The 10,859-nt window shown below is 46.9% G+C and overlaps 6 protein-coding genes across 6 annotated transcripts; 2 read left to right on the forward strand and 4 right to left on the reverse strand.

Moving 5' to 3' along the window:
• Positions 1 to 4,381: 4,381 nt before the first annotated feature.
• BJ212DRAFT_1305712 (uncharacterized protein) lies at positions 4,382 to 5,198 on the reverse strand (the record flags this gene model as incomplete). The annotated part of the gene is made up of 2 exons (XM_041333777.1): positions 4,382 to 4,451; positions 4,474 to 5,198. 2 exons carry the CDS (start codon positions 5,196 to 5,198, stop codon positions 4,382 to 4,384), a joined length of 795 nt encoding a protein of 264 aa, XP_041185623.1.
• A 236-nt stretch (positions 5,199 to 5,434) lies between these two features.
• BJ212DRAFT_1440084 (uncharacterized protein) lies at positions 5,435 to 6,114 on the forward strand. The gene is made up of 3 exons (XM_041337757.1): positions 5,435 to 5,555; positions 5,610 to 5,627; positions 5,676 to 6,114. Exons 1-3 carry the CDS (start codon positions 5,487 to 5,489, stop codon positions 5,952 to 5,954), a joined length of 366 nt encoding a protein of 121 aa, XP_041185624.1. The 5' UTR covers positions 5,435 to 5,486; the 3' UTR covers positions 5,955 to 6,114.
• Positions 6,115 to 7,568: 1,454 nt separating this feature from the next.
• On the forward strand, positions 7,569 to 7,814 carry BJ212DRAFT_1288770 (uncharacterized protein; the record flags this gene model as incomplete). Its single annotated transcript, XM_041332043.1, has 1 exon — positions 7,569 to 7,814. A coding segment is annotated over one exon (246 nt), but the record flags the coding sequence as incomplete, so codon positions are not given.
• A 203-nt stretch (positions 7,815 to 8,017) lies between these two features.
• Positions 8,018 to 9,198, reverse strand: BJ212DRAFT_200964 (uncharacterized protein). Its single transcript, XM_041342617.1, has one exon. The coding sequence runs from the start codon at positions 9,029 to 9,031 to the stop codon at positions 8,381 to 8,383; it is 651 nt and encodes a 216-aa protein (XP_041185626.1). The 5' UTR covers positions 9,032 to 9,198; the 3' UTR covers positions 8,018 to 8,380.
• On the reverse strand, positions 9,151 to 10,262 carry BJ212DRAFT_200958 (uncharacterized protein). The gene is made up of 6 exons (XM_041342616.1): positions 10,248 to 10,262; positions 10,052 to 10,189; positions 9,757 to 10,001; positions 9,521 to 9,703; positions 9,379 to 9,470; positions 9,151 to 9,286 (listed from the first exon to the last, which is right to left on the reverse strand). Exons 2-6 carry the CDS (start codon positions 10,062 to 10,064, stop codon positions 9,271 to 9,273), a joined length of 549 nt encoding a protein of 182 aa, XP_041185627.1. The 5' UTR covers positions 10,065 to 10,189; positions 10,248 to 10,262; the 3' UTR covers positions 9,151 to 9,270.
• Positions 10,263 to 10,278: 16 nt separating this feature from the next.
• Positions 10,279 to 10,848, reverse strand: BJ212DRAFT_1403404 (uncharacterized protein). The gene is made up of 5 exons (XM_041337374.1): positions 10,731 to 10,848; positions 10,667 to 10,676; positions 10,575 to 10,599; positions 10,389 to 10,477; positions 10,279 to 10,331 (listed from the first exon to the last, which is right to left on the reverse strand). The coding sequence occupies exons 1-4, from the start codon at positions 10,829 to 10,831 to the stop codon at positions 10,404 to 10,406; spliced, it is 210 nt and encodes a 69-aa protein (XP_041185628.1). The 5' UTR covers positions 10,832 to 10,848; the 3' UTR covers positions 10,279 to 10,331; positions 10,389 to 10,403.
• Between the last annotated feature and the right edge of the window lie 11 nt (positions 10,849 to 10,859).

The following is a 10,859-nucleotide window of genomic DNA, read 5'->3' on the forward strand; positions in this document are numbered from 1 at the left end:
AAGCATTGGGTTTGCTTTGGAAATTGAGTTCGCACTGGACAAAAAATGCTTGCAGTTTCCGGGGCTCGGTGCCATCAAAGACATCCAGCTCATGGACTTTGACCTTTGGGTCTTCAGAAAGGGTGGTGCAATGATTGTTTCAGGCGAGGTTGTTGATAGCTCTGGATAGGAGTACCATGATGTGGTCCTGCGGATTCAGGCCATCATTTTCATCATCATCATCATCATCATCATCCGGATCATTGTCTGGATTTCCACCATTCCCATCCAGTGGATTTCTGCCAGGGGTATCATCATCATTATCATCATTGTCATCGTCATCTGGATCTCCTTTGCCCAGAGGGGCTAAGGCTGGGGTCCATGTAGGGGTTTCCGGATGTTGATGACTCAGGAGTTCTGAGATGCTTCCAGCAGTAGCACGCTGGCTAACACGACGCTGAGAGAAGCTATTGAAGGTTTCGATGATAGGGGTAGAATCCTGGTGGGCAGAAACTAGTCTGGCTGCTCGGAGAGGGTTTGTTGTTTTGGTAGGAGCCATGATAGATGTAAGTATACTTGGAAAGGTGTGAGTTTGAATATACTGTTAAGGTCACATGCTCGAGGGGGTCGGATCACAAGGGCTTGGCCTCAGCTCATACGCTGTGCCCCTTTCCTGAGTATGTGCCCTTAATTTCTGGGGGCTAGAACAGTCATCCGGAGTTTCCAGGATTTGACTGGGGCAGATAACGGACGTTCGGATCTGAGACATGAGATAAATCTGACGGACGTCCAGATGTTACCTGGGCAAGTGGATAAGACTAATCTGGATGAAGTCTGGACTAGAAACTAACAGAGGATGGACTACCCTGAGGTAGAGTCGGAAATATAGTCTAGGATGCAATCCTAAGACTCGGAATATGACAAGAGACTTATCTTGAGTCTGGAGGACACAGGAATGAGCAGGAACTAAGATGATATTCGAACTGGAGTATTTCTGAGAGTTACAGGAGGTTTATATACTGTAGGTATCATATAGGAATCAGTCAGCAAACATAAAGGCTATGTACAAAGCATATGCAAAGTCTATTAGTAAGTAGGACAGATCACAAATAATGAACACTGGAAATGAAATGTATGTAATGGATCAATAATCAAAAGGGAAACATGGTTAACCGGAGTCTGGAGACAGGGGCAGTCTAAATGGAGTTGGGCACTGATATAGGGTTTGGATTCCGGAAGGGAGATAAAGATAGATCAGATCATTTGAGATCCGGATCTCGGATCCAGATATCCAGAGAAGCGGATTTAGAGTTGAGAGTCCAGAATGGCATATGACAAAGGGCCAATGTAATGTCCAGTGTTGAGTTCCCATTTAATGATGGCATTGAAGGCATCCCGATGCTGAGAAAGTGAAGGGTGATTGGGTGGTATTTGAGAGATGGAGAGCTTTGGTAGGTGCAAGTCAAAACCATTGCAAAAACCAGCAGGAATTCAGCAATAACATTCCTCCAGCCCATGTTCTCAGAGCAGGCACTCCCAAGCAACCACATTATAAGGACATACTGGTAGTAGACATCTGAGCACAATCGCAGAACTGGGCTCCATGCGAGGGGGACAAGCAACCAGAACAGAGATGTTGTTCATTGTGAGAGCACGTTTGTCATATCCGCATATCTGAATCTCAGATCCGACCCTTATCTCATCTCAGATCCACATCTTATCTCTGATCCTATCCACATCTTATCTCCCTCCAACATCTCGTCATTCAATCTGTCCACTTGTCCAGTCCAGTCCACAACTCATCCGAATCCACAACCAGTGCTTGCCTCCTTTTGGTAACCCCCTAACTCCGGTATTTTGGTTATCTGTATATCCATCCTGCTCCCTGATCCATTACCTATGTTTCATTTCCATTTCATGATTTGTGATCTGTTTCTACTTACCAATAGACTATCCACATGCTTCATACATAGCCTCAGACTCTGCTGATTGATCATTCCATTAGATACCTATAGTATATAACCTCCTGTAACTCTCTGTAGTACCTCAGTTCGAACATCATCTTAGTTCTACTCATTCCTGTCCTCCAGACTTGAGTATCTCTACTCTCGTCACCCTCTGAGACTTAGGATTGATTCCTATAGTCTATCTGTATCCGCCTCTGTCTCCGACAGTCTATTACCATTAGTTTCTAGTCTGGACTCATCCAGATTAGCCCTATGATACTTATCCCTCATCCGGAAGTCATCCGGATCCATTATGATACTTGTCCAACCTTCTGGACGCATTAGTCTTGCCTTCCTGAAATAAGGGGCAATACTCGGGTAAGGGGCACAGCACACAAGCTGAGGCCAAAGCCCTTCGGATCCAGTTATCCCTTGAGTACAACCTTAACAACATTGAGCATCCTTGTCCCCTTTGCCAATCAACACAAAGGGCCTTGTTGGTGTCATGGATAAGGAGCTGATGGTTGACCCATTTGCTGACTGCAGGGATGGAGTTGTCCCAGAGGCGCTCGGTGGGATATTTGATGAAGGAGTGACTGTTTTGCCCAAGACAAACAGCACACACAGCTGGAGGGCGTTGTCCATGTGTGCCATTGGAAAAACCCAAGGTAATGCAAGGTGTTTTCTCAGAGCAAGAGTATTTGGCATTCAAAGAGGGTGAGGCTGCTCTTTGTTGATCAGCCAGCAAAATGCAACGCTCATAAGGCACCTGCACTGTGCCTGGTCTACCCCTCCTGGTGTGACTCTGAAAAGAGTTGTCACTAGGGGTGAAGGCCTGCAGGCTTTGCATGCACTGAGGAAAGGCCAGCAAAGGCCAGATACAAGGGAAACACATGTATAACACATATAGCATACACAAAATGCACAATGCACAACGCACAACACACAACACACAACGCACAACACACAATGCAAACATGCAAAACATAACTGTCATATCCCATATGCCAGACATAGATCCCATCATATTCCCACGCTTTCCGGACCTATTTCCGGACCCCATATCCGACTCATTCCTGGATCCCCTATCCTGTCCACCCTATGCACATTCCGTCCAGCAAGACATCCAGACTTTACCTCCTCTCAGATTCCAGACTACATCCACCACCTCACATATCTCAGTCCTGTTTCTGCCCTGCCTTCCAGATTGCCAGATCTCCAGACCTCCAGATATTAACTGTTACTATCTCTGGACCTATTCCCACCCTCCGTCTGAGATCCTGCACCTATCCCCATTTAGGCATCTCCCCCTTTCCAGTTCTCGGATATCTCTGTTTCCATCTTGCTGATTGATCCTTGTACTAGTTTCATCTCCAAGTTCATTTACTTATGTTCTGTCTTACTTACCAATGTGTTTCCACATGCTCGTACATAGCCTTACTCCTTTGCTTACTGATCCTCTCAGATAGCCTCTAGTATATAACCCCTGTACAACTACAGTAGAGTCCTCAGTCTGAATATCATCTTAGATCCTGTTCTACTTGCCAATCATCTTCCAGACTTCAGTCTGTCTGAGTCCTGTCCTTTTCCATAAGGCCTAGGGAAGGATTCCCTAGGCCAGAATTCTGGACCTTTGGATTTGTCCCCTATGTCTCTGTCCCAAGTCTAGGGATTGCTTCCCTAGGCTGGAGTCTTGCCTTTCCGGCACTTACCCTCTTTCTGGATGTAGGTCCACTTCCTGTCCCTCTGACTCTACCTTAGGGTAGTCTACCTCCATTTGCTTCTACATCAGACTTCATCTGATGTAGCCCCTATTCCTTCTGGACCTCCTGTCTTCTGTACCTCTGTACCTCCTGTCCCTCATACCTCCGGGTGTCCTGTCCTTCAGATGTTCCGTCCTCCATACCTCTAGACATCCTGTCCTCCTGTCCTCCAGACCTCCTATCCTTCCATCCTGTTTTCCTGTAGAAGTATTACCTTGCAGTGGGAACTCTCCTGAGCATTTCCTGCATTCCTCCAGAACTCTCCTGTGCTTCTCCGGATGTTTCCCACACTCCTCCGGAAGTCCTCCCACACTCTCCACCAGAGTAGCCAGCCTCCAGAAGTTCTCCAGACTTCATCAGACCATCATTGGACTTCCTCTGAAATGAAGGGCACATACTCAGGTAAGGGGCACAGCATATGAGCTGAGGCCAAGCCCCTCTGAGTCAGTCTCTCTCTCCTTTGAGCATGGTTCTTAACAGTAACACATATCACCAAATGCCAGCTGTAAGTTGCACTGGGATAAAGGTTCATGGGTAAGTATGGAATTGAGGTTATAAGGGAAATTTGAAAGACATCAGTGTATGAGACAAGAGAAAGGAAGAAAGTACTAACCTTCAGATCATACTCTTGGTTCATTCGGTCGCAGTTAATATGATAAATGTGATCATAAACGCTAGACATTTCTGCAGTGTCTATGATGGAGATGTTCCAAGCACCAGAGGGCTGTGTAATGGCCTGGTGCCATGCATGGCACTGTTCTTCCTGGTAAGAAAGAAGAATGCACATTTCCAAAATGTTGTCCAAGGTCCAGTACTTATGTAACATTAAGGCACCAAAGAAGTTAGCTAACATAATGATGTGAGAGTTGGCCCAGCCATGCTGCTCATGAGAGGCAATGAAGTGGGGAATTGCGCATGAAAAATCAAGCAGAGCTAGGAGGTGGTCAGGAATGACACCAGTGGCTGGATGAGCCACACTGGCTGATATCCATGTAGCAGAACCATCAACACCCACTGTTGGAACCATGCTGTCATCATCCAAAGTACAGAAGTTTGTTCTCACATCAGCAAGACCCTTGTTAGTCCAGTAGTATAGTTCCATGAATTGCGCTTTGTCAAGTTTGCACAAGGCAAAGTCTGAGACAAGAATTTCCTCAGCAGCCCACTTGGGGTGGGGATGGTCAGGAATAACAATGTGATGGATATGGTTCTTCTTCCTGTCTTCCTCAGCAAGAACAGCATCTTGTAGCTTTTGAGCATCAAGACATTGCTCAGCAGCTTTGTCAAGTAGACATTGTTGTTCTGTGACTTCCAATGTGTCAGAGTCAAGTTGCTGCTGCCATTGAATTTTTAGAGTAGAGTTCATGGCCAGCCAGATGTTCTGTAGCATAACAGCTGCTTGTGCATCATCAGTCAAGGGATTTAAGAGCAGAAGACAACTGGGTTGGAATGCAGCCAAAGTGAAGTCTGGACAGTGTTCCAGGTTAGGATCCACTATAAGTCTATTCATGGTGAAAAGAGAAGATGTTTTGATTTCGAATATCAATGTTTCGAGGCAAATGACTAGAGGAAAACAATCGATATACGAGCACTTATGCCGAGCTGGTGGTAGCGAGAAAGAAAGGAACGTTCTCCTAACCTTACTCGGCCCCTACATAGACGTCGTTTTCTGCACGTGCTCGTGCCTCGCGCTTACATAAAACATGATTTGTGCATCATTGTTGTACATATTACCCGACTCGGATCCTTTTTAAACTCTTCCCAATACTAGTTGGACGTATACTTTGCGACTTACAACATGCAAACAATCGATTCAAAAGCCAATCTTTCGACGGTCTCGGATATCATCACTGCCCTGCAGACTATCGTAAGTGCCGAAGTTTTAGGCACTCCTCTGCTCATAACAATCTAATCACTTCAGCTATGTTCACGAGCAATTGTACGTCCGTGAGGATGTTTCATTCGATGCGTTATTGACCATTAGCAGCCTGATATGCCTGATCTCGAAACCCCATACTCCCGAACCACATTCAACAATCCCAATCACTGTGCAATTGAGCTCGAAGACCAGAGCATCAATGCCATTATCACCGAACGTCAACACCAGCTAGACAAAGTTTTGCATGACATCTTGGGTTTACAAACAGTCACGGATGGTATTCACACTCTTCAGGTCGAGCAGAAGAACAAGATCATTGAATCCATCAATTTGCACAAGAGGCTCGTATCACCTCTTTGGCGCTTGCCAACTGAAGTCCTGTCCTAAATATTTTGTCACTGTCTCCCGCCAATTCAGAATCTCGATGGATTGCAGCCACCATCAAAGCTGACCACACTTATGTTGTTAACCAGAATATGTCGACGGTGGAGGGAGGTTGTTGTGGGCATGCCCAACTTGTGGTGCGTGCTGTCTGTGGAAGTTGACGACAGAAATTGGCAGCAGGTAGCCTTCTGCTACGACACCTGGCTCAAGCGAGCACGAGGACGTCCACTCTCGTTAAGACTCCAGTTCCGCGCAGATGATCACTCGACCAAGCTACAATGCCTTCTTCAGCCTTACATCAATCAAACGAAATCTCTCTATGTCGATTTCTACCGTTCTGACACACCTGAACTTGATATGTTCAGAGACCTCCCAGGACTTGAGGAGATGACCGTGTACTTCCATGAAGATATCTCTGGTAGTGATGTGACAGCCAGTACTTCACGCCCTATCTCGCAGCTGCCGTCTACTCTGTCCAGTTTTGAGGTATCAGGGTGGTCATTCGACTTTGACGACTTGTCCTCTTGCAATCCCGTATGGGCCCATCTAACAACACTCGAGATCGAAGCATGGGACGCAAAAGCTGCTCACCACTTGCTCCAACTAGCTCCCAACCTATCCTCGTTAACGATTTCCATATTATTCTTTTACGGCGAAACATTAAAGCCATTCACACACACAAACCTTCAAACCTTATACATCTATTGTAGAGGTACTGATGGTGATGATGATGATGCCATAGCGCTCCAATTCCGCGACCTACTCGGTGCTCTCTCACTCCCCACTCTACGCGTACTTTCTGTTCAGGATGTATCAGAGTGGCCTCATGATCAGTTCAAGGCATTCCTGGCACGGTCAAAGTGTCCGCTGGAGACTCTGTCCGTCTGTGGTAGTGCGGTGACAGACGAGCAGTGGGCGGAATACATTGCCCCCGTTCTTTCGTTCTAATTTGTATTATAACCTGTACCATTCGTTACAGGTTTCGCCATATGACGGTGGGTCGTGCCACTCTCCGTGTATACTTTATGCTACCACTGCTGTATGTTACTATCCTAGTAGAAGACTCGTATCACAACTTTGAAAGATGACATCACTACGCACCATGCCTTTTTTCGTGCTGTTTGAATGCTTAAGACCCTTTGTGATTTTATTCCTCCTTGTTGTCATCACCGCATAGATTTTATTAAGAGCATCTGTGTCTATCCTCGTCCTTGGCTGGAGCGATGAGCGTGTCGCTTTTTCTACTATCCAGTTGCACGTATTTTGCGAGTCGCAACATGCAAGTGATCAATTCCAAAGTCAATCTTTCGACGGTCTCGGATATCATCGCTGCGCTGCAGACCATCGTAAGCACCGAAGTTTTAGACACTGGGCCTCTGCGAATAACAACCATTCGCTTCAGCTATGCTCACGAGAAATTGTACGTCAGTGAGGATGTTTCATCCGATGCATTATTGACCATTAGCAGCCTGATGATATACCTGATCTCGAAACCCTGTACTCCCGAACAAAATTCCCCAATCCCAATCACTGTAATTGAGCAAGACCAGAACATCAGTACCAGTCGTCACCGAACGCAAACACCAGTTGGACGCAGTTTTGCACGACTCGAACACCTCAGGTTTACAAACAGTCGTGGATGGTATCCACACTCTTCAGCAGCATGTCGTCGAGCAGAAGAACAAGATCATCGAATCCATTAATATGCACAAGAGGCTCGTATCACCTCTTTGGCGCTTGCCAACTGAAGTCCTGTCCCAAATATTTTGCCACTGTCTCCCGCAAATCTCGGAACTCCATGAATTCCAGCCCCCATCAAAGGTAACTGCACCTATGCTGTTGACTAGAATATGTCGACGGTAGAGGGAGGTTGCTGTAGGCATGCCCAACTTGTGGTGTGTGCTGTCTGTGGAAGATGACGACAGAAATTGGCAGTAGGCAGCCTTCTGCTACGACTTTTGGCTCAAGCGAGCACGAGGACGTCCGCTCTCGTATGATGACGAGACGCTCGATTTCAGCGACCTGCTCGATGCTCTCTCATTCCCCACTCTACGCGTACTTGCTGTTCACGGTGTATCAGAGTGGCCTCACGAAGAGTTCAAGGCATTCCTGGCACAGTCAGAGTGTCCACTGGATAGTCTGATCGTCCGCGGTAATGTGATGACAGATGAGCAGCGAGCGGAATACGTTGCCCTTGTTCCTTCGTTCCAACTTGTCTTTCCACGGCCATGTTGATATTCTGCACTATTCACTACACATTTCGCTATATGATGGTCAATTGTGTTACTGCTACCACTAGTCCCAGCCGCAGCTGCTCATGTGCACCTTCCATGGTCCTTGAAGCTTGAACAACCACCACGAGCTTGACGACCCTCGTGTCCTTTATAATCTGCCATGGCGACCCTGCAGGTCAGAACCAGTATGTATTCCTACTCCTGGCACTCCTCTACTATGCCATGGTCGGCTTCAAGTGGCGTCGACTGGGGAGCTCCTGGCGCATGACGGAAATGGTCACCAGTAGCACTTCTAGCATAGATTCTTGGAGGTGGCGTTGTGCTTGGTAAATGTTGAGGATGTTCGAGTTCCCAGGGCTCTTCGACCAAATTCTTGATGTGCGTCACACCCTCCCTTTCTTCTGTACCAAACGAACCAGGCGATATGGGTGCGCCCGTGCCGGTGGCTACCGCTGCACTTTGTAAGCCAGTAGGGAAAGCATCAGAATGCCGTGGTGCATTGGCCGGTGAGCTTGGAAATGTGTTAAAGGGCACGTACAAGGGGACACCACCAGGCTCGCTGCGAGCCTCCGTGGTAGATTGGTCCTGGAAAACCGTCTGGGTATTTTCTCGAATCCGTTGCAAAGAGTCTGCGCCTGACATAACACCTGGGTTGGTGCATGAATCCGATGGTGGCAGCACGAAATTGACAGCATATAGTTGCTGGGGTGCATCTACGGAAGCGGTGGGGTGGTATGGCAGGACCGGGGGGATAGGGTAGTTGGGGTGATTTTCATGGTTGTCTGGGCTCGGTGTTTCTGAATTAGGGCAAAGCTGTAATATAAAAGACGCTGCACATTGGAGCATCCGCCTCGGCAGAGAGGCCAATGGAAGTACCAAGGTCAATCGCGTTAGGATAGGTTCGAGGGTCGCCAGTAGGGTACATTTAGCCGAGCTCCATGACTTGCTTCCGAACGTCAGTCAGACGAGACGATAGTTTCTTGGCAATGTCTCCACATAGCCAGGTTGGCCCCCTGGTGAGAATGATACTGTTTGAAATCATCACCAATACGACCAGTGTCACAGTCCCAACAATAGTCCTGAAGTCATATCTCCAGAAGTCTACCAATCGATCGAGAATGCCGCAAAGAAGAAGGCCATACTAATACATTGATATCAGGGCCCCGCCTATTATATTAAGAGTGCAGGCTCACCCCCACATCAGCAATGCCCTGGGGAGGCTATAGATTATAGCCAACTTTTCCAGTCCGTGTTTTCTGTCATGAAGTCTTCCTAGAAATTCTACCTGAACAAACTGCCATAAGAAACGTTCCAGTAACACGGTGGGATACTGACCACTTCCGTGGCTGTATTTTGTCCAGAGGTTCGATCATATGAGACAAAGGACAGGCCGAGGACTATGCTCCCCAAGCTCGTCACCAAGGACATGTAGCTTGCCAACTGAATGGCATCTCTACCGCCTTTATCAACAGTGTTGATGGCAAGAAACCCAACGTTGGCATTGAGTAAGACAGTGGCCTGATTCAACATTGATCGCATGAAAGTTTATTACAATGAAAAGGTGGACTTACCAAGAGGTTGGAGCCCTGAAGCTGCCCTTTGAATTTTGAACAGAATTCATTCCACCGTGACGTGTAAGCAACCTCGTCCACAAAAATCTTGTGCAGTTCTTGGACTTGAGCCACGGGGTCAAAGAACAGAAGGGGTGCGAGAATGACCATCAATGGTGATGGTTTATATGCCCAACCGTGGACCGATCGTTCAAACTTCAGTCTCACGCAGTCTTCACCGTAATAATGCACAAAGTAGTTATGAGCTTGAAAACGAGTGTGAATTACAGTTAGATGTATAAATGAGAGCACTGACTGAATATATGCATGATGCGGCCTTAGATGATGATCAACACCAGTAATGGAATAGATCGAACTCAGGCTCAAGCCTCACCAATGACAATAGCAGCATGCCCTCGTCGCATACTCTGGTCCGTAGGGGAAGTGGGATGGACTTTGAAAAAAAAGGATTAGCGCATGGCAGTCTGCGAGGAGGTGTCAAAGTAGCACACCCTTGATTTTGTTAACCACAGAAAGATGGTCCTTGAGTTCAATGGCATCAAATGCCGCAGAAGACTGCATCGATGTCAAGTGGTCTGCTCATTGCGACCATATGCGTCAGACCAAATTATCAGATCTAGGAGAGTACTGACCACATGTTGCATGTATCAACATATCCTTAACTTCATCGACAATGTTTTGTGTAACTGGGCACAGGCTAGGAAAGTAATCCCAATGTTTCCTACATTTTATGTTAATTTACTTGCATATGATCTAGAATTTTATCAGGAATGGGACAGTGAGGTAAAGATACCGTGCGAACCTTTACTGGAACACACCAATATTGTGCTTCAATGGCAAACCCTGGTTATGAAAACGAGAACAAGCCATGAGATCAAGATCCTCTTAGAACTATTAGCTACCCACATACATGTGAGGGACTCTAGACGCCTTTACATTCCGAAATAATGTCTTCGGGATTGAAGTCTTCCAACCAAAAGAGGCATCTGTCGCGGTGATTGGCGAAATAATAGCAACAAACGACGGAGTCACCATCAAGGTTCTTGGGCTCAACAACAAGGTCTACCTGCCTCATGTCGAGCGCGAGGTCCCCTTTCTCAATG

This window comes from Suillus subaureus (assembly GCF_016647635.1).
Source record: "Suillus subaureus strain MN1 chromosome Unknown BJ212scaffold_169, whole genome shotgun sequence".
Lineage (NCBI taxonomy): Eukaryota > Fungi > Basidiomycota > Agaricomycetes > Boletales > Suillaceae > Suillus > Suillus subaureus.